The 21,200-nt window shown below is 39.4% G+C and overlaps 1 protein-coding gene across 1 annotated transcript; it reads right to left on the reverse strand.

The window, feature by feature from the left end:
* Nucleotides 1-339: 339 nt before the first annotated feature.
* Nucleotides 340-18,735, reverse strand: cept1b (choline/ethanolamine phosphotransferase 1b). Its single transcript, XM_082534278.1, has 10 exons — nt 18,509-18,735; nt 15,406-15,698; nt 12,674-12,848; nt 10,811-10,958; nt 10,590-10,731; nt 6,850-6,934; nt 6,403-6,534; nt 5,864-6,022; nt 4,230-4,355; nt 340-2,708 (listed from the first exon to the last, which is right to left on the reverse strand). The coding sequence occupies exons 2-10, from the start codon at nt 15,594-15,596 to the stop codon at nt 2,586-2,588; spliced, it is 1,281 nt and encodes a 426-aa protein (XP_082390404.1). The 5' UTR covers nt 15,597-15,698; nt 18,509-18,735; the 3' UTR covers nt 340-2,585.
* Nucleotides 18,736-21,200: the final 2,465 nt, after the last annotated feature.

A 21,200-nucleotide genomic window follows, 5' to 3' on the forward strand; every position in this document is an offset into this window, starting at 1 on the left:
CTTTCAATGTATTTTTTAGAAAACATCCACTGAATATAATTTCATTCTCAAAGTATTGCAAATTTTCTTCTTTCAGCACCTTTATAGTCTATTCTTTCCTCTGCCAGCAGTGTTGCTTTTCAGTATTTATTGTAGTTTTAGTCTCAGTATATTAAAGCTTTTCTTCTACATTAATTTCCCATTTAGTCTAATTATAATATTCACATTTTCTGACAAAAAGGGAATAACAACTTAAAAAATACATTATATGAGCTGTCAAGACTTTAAATATGTGTTCCAACTTTCCCATTTTCCATCACATTATACACAAAACCTTTAAGCACTCTACCCTCACGCAAATGTTTTTCTTTTAACCTTTATTTTCATTAAACCTCTTTACTCAAAATGACTTTATTTGCATGATATAAAAACACAATACACTGAGCCATAATATTTCATCTTAAGGCATTAGAGGACAATGGTTTGTGTGATTTTGGGTGAAGTGGTCCTTTAACACTTGTGTGTAGAAGGCTTTGTTTATATGAATCAATGGCCATCAGTCTCTTTTCATCCAGATAACACCACCACCGCTGCCCTGCACAAGAACTCATCCAGCTGAGACAATGACGCAGCTCGGAGGACAATGTACACTGAGAGCCTCTCAATTCAGTCAACATTTGGCATTGTGGGTCATTTCAAACACGGCGCAGAGGCAAAGCACAGTATCTGCAGATGGGAGTATTCAACAGAAAGTAAATAAAACAGGCACAAAATGTAAAAGCAAGAAGCTAACCCCTGCTGTTAAGGACAAACATGAGCTCCACGTGAATGCAGGCCGTCACTACAGGTCCTCTCCAGCAGCAGCAGCGATAAACACATTCGGTTTGAGGTGTAACAGCATCAGATGACGACGACGATGTGGAGGCAGAGCGACCAGCAGCCACATTTCAAATCAACACATTTTTATTAAGTTTGATCTGACTCAATCAGTCACCACCTTAAAACCCGTGACATCATCAGGTGACCTCACCTCCCGCACACTCACATGCGCACCTGTTCTGCTGAGGCAGGCGTGTGTTTTGGAGGAAACGTGATGTACTGTGCAGGCGGATGGTAACACTGAACACACAGCAGTGATTCAGTAAAGTAGCTGCAACACACGAAGGACCATTTTTCATGTGTATGTTTCATTTTCACATTTTCTGTTATTCAAAACTGTTCTTTGACAAATACAGTGAAAGGGAAATTTAACCGACCTACTAACAAGCATAGTCTATGTCTCAAAGCCAGATAAATCATTAAAAATGAGCTAAACCGTTGCACTACTGGAACACACATGGAGTGCAGTTTTATTTTGACATGCTGCAGGGAATGCATCTAATATAGAGCGCAAAATGCATGTTAATCTGCTTTTCAAAACAATACCAATTTCAACCTGACTTTTTTGCAAAAAGTACACAGGATAAAATGTTTCAGAAAAATAAACAAAAACAAAGAAGCAGGCGGATTATTTTTCTTATCATTGTGGAATTTGACACTTAAAAACAAAACGAATAAACAAAAAACACCAATAAATAAAGCAGAGATCAGTAACAGAGTTGGATGAAATAAGTCTACTGCTTCACTCCACCTGTAGATGTTTTGATCTTTGCTCTCATCAACTGAAAAATGAGAAATTTGAGTTCATTCGTACATGAGGTCAAAAGGAGCTGACGGACCTTTCACTACAGCACACTAAATGACCTTTTGCCCTCGTCCACAGCCCCCTTTACGTTTACAATATAAATAAAAGAAAGCCTATACCCCGTAACAAAAGTACCAACTTCATGATGACTATATTAGCAAAGAGCTTAACAAACAAACCAAACTCTCACCTGAACCTAAATCCAAAGTGCAAATTTAACCAAGAAAGTGGCAGTGAAATAATTTGCAGGCTTGTACAAAAAGGACGTTCTGATTTGCTTTAAACAGAAAAGAAAGAAAGAAAGAGGAAGTAACACTGGCATCAGGTTTCCTCCAAAACCACATTTTGCTGATGTAAAACAGCTGCACTGTTTTTGTGTAGGGGATGGAGTGTCTTTAAAAATCATACACATGAAGGAAGGTTAAATAAATGTGTCAAAATAGGATTTTTAACTTAAAAGAAAGCACAGACAGTGTAACAGTTTGGTATTTACAATAGCAAAAAGGTAAAGTTACAAAAATTATAATCATGAAAAGCAAAGAGAACGATTCGGTTCCTATACATTTTCTTGCACGTGAACAGTTAAAACACGCTGTAAGTTTCTCTCGTTGAGCATACTGAGTAGCACCTGTACTCTCCTGAAATATCTGCTCTTTGCAACCGTAAGTTTGTCAGAAGATTTCTTAGTACTGGAGCAGAAAATGAAACTGGTATAAATGTAATTCTGCACTGGTGAAAAACAGACAATGACAGTAATATTCCAGTATCTTAATATATATTATTTGTCCTGACATTCAGTTGGCAGAAGCACACAGTTTACACCACGTCACCCCCCCTTGCGTCTCTACGTGGAAAACAGAGGGAAGAAAAGGTGAGTGCAGCTAACAGGAAGGGTGCAGAGTCAGTAATGGCCGGCGTGTCCTCAGTGAGGAGCTGAGCCGAGGACTGAACAAGGCTTGATTTTGAAAACAAAAATGTGAAGATGGCAGGCAATCTGGTTGCAAACACTGACACAGTAACGCACCAAGTCAAACAAGGAAAGGATCTGCGGGAGAGAAGGAAACAAGGTCACTCTTTAAAAGCAGAAAAACAGGAGCTTAACACACTGCGGAAACCCACTGATGCCAAGAAAATGAAAACTAGATAGTGATATATGGGCTGGCCAATTAAGACAAGTTTAAGATATTCCAGCATGCGCCCGTACGACCCTTTGATAAATCATGGTAGCACTTTTTATGATAGCTCAGCAGCAGTGTTGTCATAAGGAGAAAACAAGAAGATAATTCAGAACCTGCAACTTATTAAAACTTATTTACCACATAATATGTAAATAATTAAGTAATATCTTGTATCAGCACTGGGTTTAGCTGAGTAATATTACACAGCAAATGTATGGCTATGAAGCAAAACCAACAGGTAACAGTGGTATAACACTGATACTGGTATATTGGCCATGCATACTGTGTGTTGTGACGAATGCTGGGGACATATGGCAGGACTAATTCCAGCATTATAACACAGTAATAGTCTCCTAATATGTTGAAACACCAATCAATACTTTGTCATTATTATGAATTAATACCACTTTAAAGCCAGCATACAAGAAAATTAAATGGACAGATGTTTCCATTTTATTCTAAAAGATTTTAAAGACGATACTCATTACTAATTGGTTTCCTCAAAATCATGCATGTTTCCACACTATCCCCCCAGTTTCTGACACCTTATTACAAAAAAAATAAAAATAAAAAAAATAAATCACAAACTTCAGTGTAACATTGCTCAGCTAAAACCACTTGATACAAGACGATTAGTTGGCTTTTACTCAAGCATTTAATTGGTAATAACTTAGCATTTATGTGTTATGACCTTCTTGTTTTCACCTTATTAGCCCACTATTACCACATTTTTAAAATTTATTTATTTATTTATTTTTAAACAGAGCTGCAATAACAAATGCAACCAAAATTATAAATATATAAAAAATATCTGCTTGGGTCCATCGGATACAAATCTGTTTCTACTTGTTTTTTTGTCTTGAAGGACAAAATTGGTTTATTTTAAACTGTAAATTTATATATATTTAATTTTACGGACTTACGTTTTGTTTCTAGGGATGATTGAAGTATGCCAGCAATTCATTAAGTGATGTGGTTTGTCCTTGTTAACAAGCATAAATGTTTGGGCTAATTTAGAAATAACATCATTGTTCATTTATAACACTGCCTGGTGGTGCAGGCTGAAGCAGGGTTTTCGCACTGAACACCAATTTCACTTATTGCTTCGTACCTTTACAGGCAACAATGGGCTTCCATACAGCACAGACACCATCAGTGAGAAGGTGTAACGATTATGGATTAAACAGCAACAATAACTGACTGAAGGTGACACTGTGACTATCAGAGTAGGAAAAACACAAAGATATAAACACTGAATTCTGGACATGACCCAGCTAAATGGAACACATCCGTCACTCATATGATTAGTTACCTCTGTGATTTTCCAGCTTTTCAAAGTAAAAATGTCATGACCACATTTATCCAAACTTGGCATCGTGCGTACTTACCAGTGCAATCCAGAGCACCAGGTACTCATCAATAAAACTATTGAAATACTGATCCAGGAACAGTAGTCCTGGTCCCAGGAAGGCTAAATCGTGGAGATGCATCTCACTTTTTGTCATATGTGCTACCTGTACACAAAGATCACACACAAACACACACACACAGTTTCAATTAAACAGTCATCTCTGCAAGGCACTGGAGTTGTTTGAAGTTTCAGTTTTCTACATAAATTGCATCAAACTTCCTCTGCTACAGTTTGATGTGGTGGCCCGCCTAATGAATCTTGCATGCATCTTAAATTATTGGGGAGTTTTCCCACCCCATCTCTGTCCTAATTTTATAAAGTTTAGTCTGTGAACATCTTCAGAGATGCCTCTCATCCAGCATCTCTCCACTTTGAGCAGGAAAGGAAGACAGTTTTAAACATGAGCAGTTCAGAAGTCTCTTCCTGGGGATGTTTAGACTCTTGAATCCCCCCCCAAAGATTTATTTATTTTTTACAATAACAGGTTTTAGAATAATTATTTGTGGCATTTGTGAATCTTATTGTGAATCTCTATTTTGAAACCTGTATTTATAACTTTTTGTTATGATGAGCAGTAACAAACATGTTTTTTAATGCCAGCAGAAACTCAAGGTCCAGTAGAAAACCTGGGTGAGAACGAGGAGACAACATGCAAAGTTCACGCCAAAGCCTCCTGCCTGGATCGGAGTCCCTTTTGCTGCTGTTGGCAACAATGTCAGCAACCAATAAATTAAACTGAGAGTCAAATGTTGAGTTTTAATGTTAAGTTTCAACCGTGTGTCGTGATTGTTGATGGAAAGCGGCTGAAAAGCCAACAGTGTAAATTAGAGAAACAAACAATCCTGTTTTTATCCTCCTGCAGTGTCTGCAGTGTTTTGGATGCCGTACCAAAAACCTGGAAGCAGTTTTACTGGTTGGCAGTCTTTGTCCTTACGTACGGCTATGAGCTGTGGGTAGTGACGGAAAGAATTACACACTAAAACAAGTGGTGGAAATTAGCTTCCTCATTGTCTGGGCCCTCAGAGATAAAGGAGTTTGGTTATTTGGGAAAGGCTCAGAGTAGAGCCACTAATCCTCAACACCAAAAGGAGTTAGGTGTGGCGTTTCGACATGTTGAACAGAGAAGAGACGCCAGGGCAGAGCCAGGATAGCCTGGAGAGATCATGTCTCTCAGCTGGCTTAGGAAAAATAGCTAAGTTTGTCAGCGTCTATGCTTTTTCAGGAATCCTTTCCCAATAATTATTATTTCATTGATAAGCTGAAGTAAAGCTGAAACAATTAAATATGCACGTTAGCTACCTCATGCATGAGGTTTACAAAGTGAAAAACATAAGCTTTTTTTGGTTTGTTGATGGAACTATTCAAACAGTTTTATCCTACTTTCAGTCTTTATGCTAAGCTAGGCTAATCACACCTTTGATGCTCACAAGTAAAACTTGCAAAATGTTAAAACCCTTCTTGAACACTGAGCATCGTTCATCCTCTCCAGACTATCTTTATGCAGGATATCAGGAATAACAACCGTGAAAAACACAAAGCGCAACCATAATTCAGTAAATATAAACTAATGATGATTATAAAGAGAGGAAAAAAAAAGTATGTTTGACTTACAACTAATTTATTGGTGATTTTGGCCGAGACAAAGCCAAATGCCAGGATATAAAGACATGGATGATTTTCAAAGAGCTGGACAGCAGACTTTTTGTATATCATCATCGCCAAAATTATGACTGAACCAATATGTAAGACTGGAGAGAGGACACTGGTTCCCTGCAAGACAAGGGAGGAGAAAAAGACAATTAATATCAGTGGAAACTGACAGAGGAGCTGCTCAGGTACAAAAAACTGTAACACAAACTAAAGCTAGCCTAACAATGCTTTTATTCTGAACGGAAATGAAACTTTATTCTGCTCTTTTTTTACAGATATCCATTAACATAGGTTTCAGCTGTACGTACTCTGCTACATAAGACACAGCCTGCAGATCAAGTTCCCCCCGTGTGTAAATTACCCCTTCATCTGCTATGTAAAAATAGGCTGTCAAGCTGGTCAAAACACTGGGCGGTTCTCATAAGGCACCAGGGCAGAGCTGTGCAGCGCATCAGTCAAAAAGAGGCATTACAAACCAGGACAGGACACTGAGGGCTTACTGCTATCGTGGATCCGTTTTTGCCCACACCTCCTGTGAAAATAACTCTGAAATAATTGGTGCAGGAGAAGATGGCTCCTAACAAAGTGCAGATGGCAGGAATCATTTTCATCTGGATATTTAGGATCGGAATCTGGAATTCGAGACATTGACATGGAAATCTTAGATGCTTTTATGCAACACAAAGTCATCAAAACAAATCCTGATCAGACAGAAAATTTGCATTTTTGTACTTTGAGAGCACATTCACTACACCACCCTCATTTAAACAACCATGACTAATGTTAGAGACTACTAAAAGGCACTTACTTATAACAATTACAGTAAAACAGTTCAAACATGACTGTTAGAGCAGCATTACTGTGAAATGATCAAGTTAAACGTCATGACATTACAGTCTCACTGTCATTGGTTCCAATTTCTTCAGATTAAGATCAATCAGAATTACCAGTGACTGCCAAAAAGCAGATCCTCCCACGGCGGCCAGCAAATACACGATTATAATGAAGATTTGCACCTCAGTCACATCAATGCTGAGTGGGAGGAGAAAGCAGAGAGTTTACGGTGAGGATTAGTGACGTATAACAGCACACAGTCATCCTGCAGCATTCCTCCACAACAAGCTGCCGGACACGGAGCCCGCTCTTCTGCTCGACACGTTTGATTTGGAGGTTAAAAGGTGCGATCAGTAATATTTCACTGGCTCGGTCAACAAAAGGACGAGTTTTGTCAGCAGAGTGAGTCACTCCCCTGATCTCTTTGACTTGAGCAAGTTTACTGCAGGGCAAACTGTGACATGGGTCTAGTAAACGTCACTAGGACATCAGGTTTGATGCATGTAGACAATACCCGAGCAAGGCTGCAGTTCCTCTGCTGCTCGTTTCCACCTTATCTGCTTCTTGCTGTGATCATGGTGACAGCCGAAGTTTGTCTTATATTTTGATTATGAAAACCATCTGATAACATGTTTTCATTTATTATTGGCTCCAAAGCTGACAGTCTGTCTTGGGATATAGAGCACTGTTCGAAAGTCTGAAGCCACCACTCATTCGTTCATGCTTTGCTTCCAAGAAGCCAGATTAAATTTTTTTGTAAGCGATGTTGAGCAGTAATTCTACAAGTTTTCTGAGGGTCTTTCAAAGTTTTTCCTCTTGACATTGGCTGCTTTTTCCATTCATTTTCAGTCAAGTCCTTCCACCTGACCATTTCCAGGACTTTCTTTTATTTGTTTTTTTAAGCTACAGAAGACTGACCTATGAATCATTACAGGATAAAGGCACCCAACTCAAGAGCTAAACCAATGTTTTGTCTACACATAACAGAGACTTTGTGACTAGCAGCCTGTTGCAAAAAGCATGTTATGTTTATACCCAAAAAGCTGTTAGCTGAATAAATTGGCATCTGTCAGCTTGGTGTGCAGTGTGTCTTTAAAGATTTTGAGGAAACTAAACTGAGTACAAAAGACGACGTGGGAGGACTAAAAAAAACAACCCCCCCAAAAAAAAAAAACCTGTGTAGAGCAGACAGACAGGATCTGAAAGTCATATTCTTAAGAGGCGAAAAAACCCCATTAAAGAGAGATGCATCTGGCCCCTTCAGTTAATACACTCTTATACTGCTTCATTAAAAATAGTCTCAGTGGAAAGGTGGCTGTCAAGCCATTCTTAGACTGACATATACCTAATTACACACGTCATTGGCTGAAAATCAGTGGGAACGGGTCTTAGAGTGATAAGTCCAAGTTTTAAAGTTTTGGTTCATTGCCCATATGTTACGGTTGACATTAAGAGAGAGGTACAACAGAGAGCGTGTACAGCCACTCTGTAAAACCAGGTGGAGGCTCTGTTATGGCCTCTAATCAAAATATTTAGTTTATAAAAATGTAAACGCATAAAGTCCTTCTTAACAAAAGTTTGAAACTAAAATCTTATAAATGTTATATTTAACAGATGAAAGCTAGCTGCCCAATTGCTTCAGCTGATGCTACTCAGAGCCATATTTTACTGACCGCACCTTCAAGCAGAAATGAGTACGAGCTGATCTGACCATGTGACTCCATGCAGGTCAGAGTTCACTGTGGAAGCGGACAACAGCGAGCCATGCAGGCAGCAGCCAGAAAGTTTACCATCACGTTCCACAGGCAGGGACCCACAGTGGCTGTGAGCATCTGTAATCCTGCTAGACAGAGCTGCACCTCTGTTATATCAAATCTACACACAGAACACATCCACATTTACTGCGGGTCACCTGAACTTGTAAATGCTGCGATCTAATGACAAGACTAAACCTCAGGTCTAATTAACTCGCTGCACCTTTTATTAACTTTTTCAAAGCTTTGGACTGAATTCCTGAAAAACCTGTTTATGACTACCTTCCACCACAGATAGAGACAAAGGTCTTCAAAGCAACAGGTACTAATGGTGTGCGGTGATGAGATATTAATCAATTCTTTAACAAACTTTTTTTTTTTTGGGTAACAAAAAAAATAATTTCCCCCAGGGATCAATAACGTATTCTGATTCTGATTCTCACAGGTTTCAGTATGTAAAGTCAGAAGGTGATTCAAAATGACGACATTCTTTCTATACTAATAGTCCATTCTGCCTAATATGAAGATGCTGGCTTTAAAAATAAATCACATCAAACTAATATTTGTGTTCAAAGAAAAATCAGTGTTTATATTTATACAGAAAGAGTTCAATAAAAGTGAGAGCGCACATAAAGGTCAAGTAAACAACTAGAACTTTACAGGGTTTTCAATTCTTAAGTCAGTCACCATAAAAATTTTATGTCACCCTCATTTGTAATAAAAATCAGAGATTAATGGCTGACAAACTGAGCAATTTACTACTAATAATAAAAAACTCAGACTAGTTGACTAGTTTAACAGCCAGAAAAACATCTGAAACCTAACAGATTGAATTAAACAGACTCTACAGACTCTATGTGTGTGTTTAAGTACCATTTGAGACTTAACAACATCCTTTGGTAATAAAATCCTATGAATTGTGCGGCCATTTGTGTCGTGCGTAATATTACGCATATAAAATGCCAGAATACACAAAGTGGGGCTAATGCTAGCTGTGCTAACTTCAGCAGCCTTTATTGCTTTCAGTTTAAAATTTTGCATAACTGTAAAATTGGCCTGGCTTCATGGCAAAACATGGAATAGTTACAGAAACTCAAGTAAATCAAGTTCATGGCCATGAGTTGTCCTGTCAGGAAGTAGTGCCTAAACCTAGCAGAGTATTTTTTTTTAAAAATAATTATGAACACCATTAAAACAGCACAAATGTTTTGAGGTAATCGTCTGAACTTTGAACTACTCCAGCCTCCAGATGTGGACATTTATTAATCCTTTAAATCCTACATAGAGCGAGTCTATGTAGATAGACATGACGGAAGAAATGAGACTGACAAAAAATGTAAAATGAAAAAAACAAAACAAAACAAAAAAAAACAGAAAAGGAACATTTGCACCCAGAAGTAAGAATCAATAGACCAAAAATGTATTTCATGAACAGCAGTGAGGCTGTGATTGCATATTGCAAAGTGGTTGCATATTTAAACCCCCCCATAAATAAACAGTACTTAGCCTCCCTGTAGATAAACCGATGATATCAATTTCAAAATCCTTCATCACCTTGCTCTCAAGTTATCGTACTCGCAGGATTTTCAGAAAACTTGACCTTAAGGTCAAGGTCACTGAAATTTAAACTCGTCCAAGATTTTTAGTAGGTGCACCTACGATATCAATTTGAAGCTCCAGCATCGCCTTGTTCTCGAGTTACATTCACAAATTTACGTCCACCCGCACGATGGGTGGACAACAATACCCCATCAGCCTTTTACGGCTGAGGCGTACAAATAAAATGTTAGCTTACTGATACACAACCCACGCACAACTGCTCACTGTGGAGATCAGAAGAAATCTGTCATTGTCTTACTTTCCACCACAGATAGAGACAAAGGTCTTCAAAGCAACAGGTACTAATGGTGTGCGGTGATGAGATATTAATCAATTCTTTAACAAACTCAGCACAGTGAAGCATCAGTAAGAACTGCTGTGAAATCAGAAATGAAACAGACTGGTCTTAAGACGACTACGTGTGTTGACAGATAAGAAAAACGGCTGCAAACTGTTCTCTTAAAGAAGAAAAGGAAAATACGCAGTTTTTATTGACTCACATCCCAAAGCGCAGCGTTCCTGACACATATGTTTGCCAGTGTGCACAGTAGAACATAAACATCCCGGCGAAGCAGCAGAAGAACATCCAGTCTGGGTTGGTGCCCAGCTGCGCTGCTATACTGGTTCCCAACACCACAAACACTGCAGAGAAAAAACACACAGATTGTTCACTGAGCTTCAGATTTTCTGAAACACAGAATCAAACAGGATGTAAACTGACCGGTGGAGAGGGAGTCACAGCCGTGGTCAAACAGCTCACCCAGCGGAGAGCTGCTGTTAGTGCGTCTGGCCTGCTTCCCGTCGATGGCGTCCAACGACTGGTAGATAAACAGACCCACCGCACACAACAGGTATGCCCAGAGAGGAGCCTGGAGCAAAAAACACAAATAATCACATGAAGAAGAGGTCACTCTATGGTGATGCTCACGAACAGGTGCGGTCTAAGGCAAATTTTACATGCCGTGGCTGGTGGAGGATTGGGCAGCATGAACATGATGGTTTCTTTCACCTCATTAACATACATAAACACAGAGACTGCAATTGTTAGGGTTGTGCCAACACCTTTCATAATGAGTACTGTGGTGCTGGTGAAAGAGGAACTGGGTGGGGAGTTTAGTTCCTACTATGAAGTAAAGGCTTCAGTGTGAGGCCTTGTTCACATACAATGATGAATGAATGATGTAGATTAATTAAGTGAGTGGAAATGAACGGAGATCATCTGAACAGTCATTACATTTTTTGGCCTTTAGGCTTGTAGTTGTAGTAACTCATCCAGCTCAGTCTATTATTACATGTGTGTAAAATGCCTCACTTGTCGCTCTCATTCAAGTCTTTACAGACAAACGCACTCAAATCAGAATCAGAATAATTTATTAAACCTTAAGGAAACTGGAGAAACAAAAGCACCTGTGCAGTTTCTAATGTAACAGCAGACAGAAATACTCTCACTTTTTCCCCCCTCATTGTGAGATTTGATATTTTAATGTAGCTGAAACACCCACAGATGACAAAAGCAGCAGCAACATGTCAGTGCTGGCTGCAAGAACGTCAGTTGCCTTTTTACTCCCCTCTGTCACCCAAATAAATATCACCAGATTAAAAAAATATATATATATATACGGTAGCTGAAGTAATTAAAGAAGCTCTCATATATTTGAGTCCTAAGAGCTCACATATGAAAGTCAACAGTTTTTGTTGGAGGTTGAAGGTAGTTCTAAAGGAAAATCACTGGTATTCAGGTATGTGGACTCTCCAGACCAACCAGGATGTTTTCAGTGGAAATTAAATACAGTTACAGTCCAATGGGTTAGCATTACAAAGACTAAAAGATCATTACAAAGCTGTCTACATGGATATAAGCCAGAGCAAGTGACATGTCTTTATGATTTGATTCATTCATCCTGACTCTTTGTCAACAAATTAAGTCAGCTCAAAGTGACTTTATTCAAAACATGCATTTAATACTTATTAGCCTGTTTAATAAGATTGATATTGATAACCATTTATAACTTCCACAAAAAACATGAAATCGTGACCAAGCAGCAACCTCAGCATCTGAACAGCAAAGTTAACACCAAGAACAAAAAAGACTGCAGTCCCTCTAATGGCCACTTGAGGCTGACCCTCAAACTTCATCAACCCCATAGATTCCCATGTTAAAATGTCCAACTTTATAGAATTAATAAGCACATTTATATTATTTTTCTGTTGTTTTTTTGAAAGTTCTCTCCATCCTGTGTTCAATTAACATCATTTCTGCCTCCAAAAAAGCAACACTGAGGCTTAAATGTGCACAAACACACAGACAACACCACAGTGCCAATGTTTTTCTTTTATATACCAATCTAAAAGCATCTTTACCAACACTGCTTTCAATCATGAGTTAACTGATGATTTTCTTATTACACTTTTCTTTCTCCGAGCTCTTCTGATGCTTCACATTAAAAGCCTTCCAGCAGCTTCTATGACCTAATCTTACCACTTTCATATCTGGTTATGTTTTAATATAAAACACTGACAGAAAATAACAATAACAGTAGCGCTGTAGCTATGGACCTCATCCTCTTTAAGATTATCGGCTAACCTGCTCAGTGGCAGTTGGGCAGTAGTAGACGAGCACGAGGGTGGTGAAGAGGTTGGTGGCCAGGCCAATGATGGTGATGAGATTGGGTGCAATCCAGGAAGGGACACGTCCTACCAGCCATTCCCAGTAGCGCTGCATTAAAGGCTCCAGCAGGGAGCGTCCAGCACTGCTGTACCTGCAGGGATGGGCAACAGGTGGCAGCAGTTGAGATACAGAGGAGCGACAGATATGAATGTTTACCGACTTTTACGAGGGCTTGACAATTATTAACTGTGTTTAAATATATCTCACCAAGCTGTAGAAACAGAATTACAGCTAGAGTTTCTTGAGTTTGTGAGCTGCAATGAAGAGTTATCATCAAAGTACTCAATGAAGGTTAATGTTCCAATCAGCACGAGAACAAAACACAAAAATCTCATCCAGACAAATGGGACGCTACATTATATGGCTTATGGTTGATCTAAAACATTTTGCTTTAGTACATAGGTGTTTCGTCAAATACATGAATATTTGTTACAATTTTACATTAGTCTCGGACGGTTAAAAGTTGGAAGATTTGTTCCTCTCAAAGGTTCACAAACTTTTTCTTGCAAAGATTTCTGTTTTAATTACTTAAAATGTCTTGTGATCTTCATCTCATTCACAGTTACAGACACAAAACAGAGGATACAAAAATATTTATGAACTGAAACAGTTTTCCAGTGAGGACTTGTCCGTAAGTCCTCCTCGTGCTTGTTTAAGTCTCATTAGCAGCTTGTGGGAATACTTCAAGTTTGGTGCTGCTAAAGGAGGTTCTGTGAGTTATAAACTGAAGGGTTCACCTACTTTTCTCAGCTTGTGCTCTAAATTATAACTAAATACATTCTAAAAAGACTTAAAAGTACAATTTCATTTCTATAGTACCTTTCAGACAAACATAACAAAAACCCTTCATAGGTAAATACCATAGACATCAAATAGCATCATTAAAAACTTTAAACCAATAACCATAAGTCCTCTGAATTCAGAGGTGGCTAGTGGCCAGTCCTTTAAATGTTAAAATGTTTAAGCTGTTTTCAGATTTAATAATAGAAACAGAACTGAAGAAGCTTCTCGGATGAGAGGTGAAACGTCTTCAAGCAACTTAAAGAAGTCCAGACACTTTTCTTTGTAAGCTCCTTTGACTACGATGACCTGGATGACTGAGAACCTTCACAGACAATAAAAACATTACCTTAAACTCCATTTGGATGGATTTTTAATGTTCTTAATCACGTCACTGCAAGAAATTCCAGCACCGTGTCACCTCCTACACATTTTAGATAACACACTGTGGCTGCTTCTTTAAGACTGCTATTATATGTGTAAATCCAGTTAACAGTATCATTAGCCAATTTATCTTAACACCCTAATTTAACATCTTAAAAATAAATAAAATCCCAGCTGCTTAGGCCCAAGAGGGGATCAATTTCACCCCATCGAGCTTGTAACATCCTGATGGAAACACTAAAGATGATAATGAAGATGTCGGTTTTGCTAGCTCATTAGTCTCAGACAAGACTAATGGCTTCAAAATAACAGTTCACCAGAACTCTGTGGTTAAACTCAAACAATGTTGTTAACTTATTTGGATTAAGTTCTTAAATTCAAACAAGTACTTTTGTTGAACTTTTTTTAAATTTTGAAATGACTTCCGTTTTAATTAGGAAGAATATGTTTTCACTTCTGATGCATTATTTGACCTTAAATTAAACTGAAAGTGATAATAAGGTTTTTGACTCAACTCGAGGTGTGACTCAACCCGACCGGTGAGTCTGAGAGGGAAACACGAAGAAGGGAAGGGAAAAAAAAAACTTAGCACAAGCTGCTACAGGCCTGATCTGTTAACAGTAACATAGCTCGTCAATCCTGACATACCAGCAGTTTTTTTCCTAAACCAATCATAATAACTACGTATATCTGTTATCCATTAATGTAACACTATTTTTGAATAACATATTTCAATAATAGAGAGCGCTAGCACAAATCTTGACAAATATAAGCTTAAGTCACAAATTTTCCTGGAGGAATCGGGTTTAATTTAGGAGGTATTGTATCTGAGTGGCTGTGGGAATCATTTCATTTTTTTTTTTTTTTTCCACGTTGAAACAAGTCTGTGAGAACACTTGGTGCAGGCAAGTCGTGTTTCATGCTGTGGAGACCACAAACACAGACCTGAAGCTAAAGTCTCTACAGAAAATTATTACAATTTGAGTCACTATGCTAGCTATAAATATGAACTGGAAACTGATATTGTAGACAAGGGCTGAGGACTCAGCTCCATTCTCTTCAGACTGTTAAAAGGCAACCTGTGAAGTTAAAAAACGCTGCCACACTTTTTTAATATTTGGTGTAGAGGAGCATCTCGTGACTCAGTGTCAGCCCTCTTCTGACTGGGTGCCCCTCACAAAAGGATTTGAACACTGCACCTGTGTGCATGAGATGATCATATTATGACTACACCCTCTGTTTGAAATCATACACAGCCAAGAGTAGAACAAAAAACTGAGCATGTGCTTTTAGCTCACAGGGATTGCTGTAGAAACGCTCACCTCCTTATTTGAAATCTTTGCTCGTTTTTAATACAAGCATCCAGTAATGCAACAGTACACATTTGACATAAAATAGATTTTCCACATGTCACTGTCTTTTCACTCCACTTACTAACACTTTGTTTTCCTGAGTTCAGCATACACAGCAGAAACCTGCATTACCTGTGCTCCTCCAGTCTCTTGAGTTGGTGTCGAGACAGGGGGGGTGAGGGCAACTCAATCAGCCTGCGCAGGACTCCAGGGGACAGCCAGCAGGTTGCCTCCATGCCCATGCCGTGCCCGGGGTCTTTGTCCCGGCTAAGGCCTCGGCGAGTACGCAGACCCCCCCCTTGCTGCTGCCCCGTGGCGCTCATGAAGCCCTGCTTCCTGCTGGTCTGGTCCCTGATGGCTCTACCTCTGCCACTGCCACTGCCCTGTCCGAGGGGCTAAAGATCCACAGTGAGGCCGGATGATGCCTAAGAAGAAAAACCCAACATCATAAAACTGCCCTGTGGAAATATCTCAGCAAAAAGAAAAAAGAATGCAGCTCCTAAAATCCCAAAAACCAATTTCAGAGGCTACAACTAAAAATTATTATTATTTTATAATTATTCTTCTAGGCTACTTGTTATACATCAATGTTAAATCTGGTGCTTAAGAACTTTCTCTAACAAATCCTTCAATTGGAAAAGCTAAAACTTGAAAACAGCTAAAAGTTAAAAAAAATAACATACTTTTTTTTAACTAAAATTAAAAAAAACAAATTCACTTCACTAATACCAAGAGCCACATGGGAATACTGCATGACCAACTGCAACTGTTATTGATGGCATAGATTTTTTTTTTCCTGCTTGAATAATTTTAGTGAACATTTACCTATTTTAGGCAAATGAAACACTTACTATGCCCTAGTTTTAGCATAAAGTCAGACAAAGGCTCCTGCAAAGTGAGCTGTCAAAAGCCTAAACAACCAACCTCCCAAATACCTCTATAGCCCTGTTGCACTATGGAAATGTGGATGCAATACTCTTGAAAGTGAAAGTGCAATGCAGATATCTGCAGCTCCTGTAACACCCACATAGACATGCTCAAGACTGGTTAAAGAATGCAAATCTGATGCCATGTTTAACCAGTGCTAAGGCAACAAGTGGAAATGCATCAGTATAATAAAGGAGGGTTTGCGCGCCCCCCCTCCCCCTCCCCATGATCCTGTCTCTGTCAGATGAGTGGGCACGATGACAAAAAGCTCTTTTACACTTCACCCATTTCTGTTATTCGTGTTTTATAAACCTAGATTAATTACCACAAAGCCAAATAGGCTCATGTATTATTGTTTTAAAAATACCGGGGTAAAGTTTAAAATGTGACAGCAGATGTTTGGGTTAATCAGCTGATCAATTATATCGATGTACAATCAACGTTAACTGACAGTTTCAATATGGAGAAAAGAGCCATTAGCAGATCAATAGAGACAAAACTCTGACTAAGTCTCTGTGATGCAGGCCCTGAATGCTAATGCTGATAGCACAAGTTCACAGCAAGACTGCAGGTTTTAGGCAACGGACATGGTGGAGCAGCAGCAGCAGCACTAACATAACCAGACTGGACTTCCAGGGAAGTTAACTGCACGCTGTTACATCACATGTGAAGAAAAAAGGTGCACAATTATGGATTCAACATTTTCCTAGTACATACAGACTATTTAACACTTCTGTCAGTGCTAGACAAAGAAAATTTTCCTTTTTGCAAATATTCAGGATGTTATAAAAATTAACTAAGAACAGCAGAGATGCCTCAACAGCCTGTCAGGCATCTCTGTGCCCACTGAATTTAAACTGCCTGCGAGTTGTTGGTTTGGCGAAAAAACACACTTTTAAATGTGGCTTTGTTTAGACTCCTTAAGGTTTATATTTTTTTTGCTTTACAGTACAAGCAGTGCTTTTACATGGAAAAAAAAACTTATATAAGCGTATATGTAATAGATGCCATAGTTGTAAGTTTCCTTGTGTCTTTGCAGGAGCAGATAGATGAGCCCATAACTATGATAATCTGTCTGAGCTTTTAAAAAAACAAACAAACCTAGGAACGACCTAAAGCATGGATTTGGAGAGTTGTTCCTCCCCTACTCTAATGTATAAGCCCATCCATCCATCACCACTTGTTAGGAGTTAGGTGATAGAGGCTGCAGCCTAAGCAAAGAAACCTAGACCTCAGTCTCACACAACAAGACATTGCTAGCTTTACTGGCCCTGAACACCAAAGTGTTATCCCAGTAGGACATGCCCAGAAGACCTTAGCTTCCTCCTTTCGATGTGTAGAGTAATGGCTCTTCTTTGAGTCCCTCCCAAATGACCAAAATTCTCACCCAGCCACCCTTTGGAGAAATCTCATTCCCACCACTTGTATCTATCTCATTCTTTCAGCTGGAGCTTGTTCTCAACCAGGAAAGAGTGGAGTTCCCACTCCAGGTCAGGGATGAACTGCTGCCCCCAGTGAATGAGTTTAAGTATCTTGGGGTCTTATACAGATATATATAGAAAATGCACACTGACAAGACATCCACATGACGACGTCATCCGGAACATGACTCTCTGTATTGAGCTTGAAAAGACACTCCTGCAAAGAGCCACCCAGTTACAATCATAGGTGGATGTGAGTAATCAGCTTAATTATGCTCCCCATAATATTCTGAGATTAAAGGCAAGTTAAGACTCGTAACTGGGACAACAGGGCACATCTAAATTTCTGTAGTAACAGAGAAGGCCCATGTGTTGCTGATGACAGGACCCAGAGCAAAGAAGACGATGAAGAAAGATTAAATCAATAACGCAATATTTATTGAGACATTACTGACACTGACAGGAGTTAGTTCGCCAGCGGTTGGCTGCCGGTCATTAACCTCGTCTACGTTTCTAAACTACTTCTTGTGACTGTCACTTGAGCTGCTGACGAAGCTCGGAGGGCACCAAACAACCTGCTTCTTGAAACCTAGCACACTTGCTGTTAGCTCAGTCCCCATCAGTTAGCGTGTGCATTAGCTGGACTATCTGCAACGTTAGCGCAGCGAACGGCTACGGAACACTCATGTCAGGGTGGCATTATAAATTTACACGCTTGCAGCAAGTTTATTGACTCTTTTTCATACTTATTTTGCTAAAGGCACCGGTGCATACTCAGCATATTGCTCAGATCAGACGGAAACTCATGGACCTCCCGTGGTGACTGCGGCTAGCCTAGCTAGCTAACCCAGACTGCTGGCAGGATGCTGAACGTAATGCCGACTGACCTGAGCGATTAAAGGACGAGAGTCGCGGACAGTCCAAGGGCCAGGTGGGAGTGTTTGAAGTCGACAGACAGCACCTTTCTGTCCTCGGTTAGCTTTGTGATTTCCTCTCTATGACTTGGAGTATCAAAACAAGCGTCTGCATCTGTAAGGTGGATCACCACGACCGGTGTCACTGTGGTTTGACACAGCAGGCTAGTTATCGTTAGCCATCACAGAAATCTCGCGAAGTTTCCTTTCGTAGTGGGTAAATTTTGCCCTGAACTCATCTCACAGGCACACAGCCCGCTCAAACGCCCTCTAGTGTAGGGGTGTCAAGTTCGTTTAGTTCGTTGGCTACGTCAAGGTGGTCAGACTAACAAAACCACTGCATAAAAACACTCCACCAAAGGCTCCTATTTCCTTATAAAGAAGATTGTTTCTGCCAGGCAGATACGAGTAAAAATTTGAATTGTCATCTCTAAATTTTGAATATCGCAAAGTTTTGACTTGAGTTGGCTTTCAAGTAATTTGAAATTTGAAGATTTTTTTTTTTTTTTTTTTAAATTGGACTTACTGACAGTGGTGAGACTTGCTTTGACAAGGACTTTGGGTCAGTGCTACAAAGAATGTCTTTTAGTAACTAAGTATTGATAGTTTAAGGTTAGAAGCCTTTTAAACATGGATTTAAAGGCTTCTCATACCCAAGCTGCAATAAATCAATCATTATCTGATCATGAAAAAAAACAAAACAGTTTTTTTAATCCTCACAACCCAAATAATAGCATTTAAAAAGACAGAAAACCTTTTGTATTTTGTAAGTTTTGAGATTTTACCTCAAAAATAATATTATCTATCTGATTTTTCTTCTTTGTTTAGATAACACAGCCCAGATTTAGTTTCTCTCATCCACTTCAGATGCTGCAAACCTTGCACCCGACTTTATTACACCCAGAACTGATTGACAGCAACAAGTGGTCTTCAGGAAGTTCAAAGTGCAGCAGTTGTTATCCAAAAAGTTCGATCATAATTGTCCTGTCCGGGTGTCTTTGCAATATAAGCCAGACCTGATTTCAGAATCTTCCTCCTGACCTTCAAGGTCCTAATCGGATTATCTTTCCCCTGACATTTCCAGCCCCATTACTCAACATACACCATCACACCCTTCACGCTGGGCTCTTAACTGTCCCTGGATTCAGTAACTAAACTCCTTTGAGGATACAGCATTTGGCCACAGAGCTCTTCTCCTTTGGCACAAACCTCCAGTCCAAGGTCGCCAGGGTGGCTAAGTGCAGACTTTCAAATCCAGACTCAAATCTTTCTCCTCAGTTCTGTAGCAGTAAAAGTCCAGGCTTATCAAATGATGCCAAGTTTATTTCAGCTCATCTCCAGCTGCATATTCTTTTCATTTTTGGACTCCAGAGTAGCTTTACATGATTCACTATTCAAAGAAATCCTACTTATACTTCTCTTATACGCCTGTGCTAAAGCACTTGTTGGAGCTGCATCAAGGCTCAGCTCAACAAGCTGCACGCCTGTCTCTCTCTTTATAGCAAATGAGTGTCTCTCCCTTTCAGGTAAAGTCTGCGACACTGATTGATGAGACAAAGCATAACGAGTCCCCTTTAAGCAGTAAGCTGACACAGACCGTGTGTACAACTGTGCACCACTTAGTTTAATATAAATATTCACAAGGTAAAATTGCAGGCATTCAGATTAGTGTTGCATACATACTTGCACATTTCTTTATACACTGATCACACAAATTTGTAAATGTTACTGAGACTCTGGGTAAATTCAAGCTGCACTATATGACATGTTAAACTTAACACAGTTTTGCATTTTCACAACTGAACCAACCACAACGCACTGATTTTATTTTACACAAAGCACTGGTCTAACGCAGCCAAGAAAAGCACAATGACCATGCGCATTTTCCAACATGCTGACAGCTGCATAAAAGTTGCACAAAGCCAAATGCAAATGATTTCAAATATTTGCAATAAGATCTAAAGGAGTCATCATTTCCCTCCTTTCCTCTCCCTCTTACACAGTTGCATCAGTCTTCTTGAATGTAGTAACTGCAGCCTAAAGCCCCTCATTCCTTCCTGTATTGCAGGCTTTTTTGTGTCTGTAATCGTTCACTTTGTAACACGAATTCACTGAAAAGGCTGAAAGTCAAAATCCTCAGTCAGCTTTCAGTATAGGAGTTAAATCAGACCATGCTGCTGTAATTGAACATAACTCTCAATAGAGAGTTATGTTCAATTACAGCAGCCTTTTCTGCTGTACATATAACATGGTCTTCACCTGCAGCCACATCCTTGTTTTGTTAGGCAACACATCTTTGTCTGGGTCTTGGTTACTGTATAATACTCATTGGACAATAGGACTTTTTGTAATCGTTGGATGGAGATGCTTACATTCAGGGGCACCTCTTAAATCTCTGTGGTCTCCTTGTAGTCTGCGTCTTTCTGTGTGGTTTTCAATAGTTTTGCCTTTGCTTTTGTCAGACTGGCTGCGTTCCTGTGCGATGCTGCTGTCTCAAAATGTGTTCAGCTTAGTTTTTTCAATTTTTCTGTTACTCTGTTCGACTTAAAGCTTGCTGTTACCTCTGCATTTACTTTCTCGGGTTCTTTATTCAGAACTTATCATAGCACACAGTGCTACGATGCGTGTTAAGTTCAGGTTAGACTCCCTGCAAAAACTGTGCAGA

The sequence above is a fragment of the Aulonocara stuartgranti genome (assembly GCF_965226115.1).
Source record: "Aulonocara stuartgranti genome assembly, chromosome: 5".
In the NCBI taxonomy this organism is placed as follows: Eukaryota; Metazoa; Chordata; class Actinopteri; order Cichliformes; family Cichlidae; genus Aulonocara; species Aulonocara stuartgranti.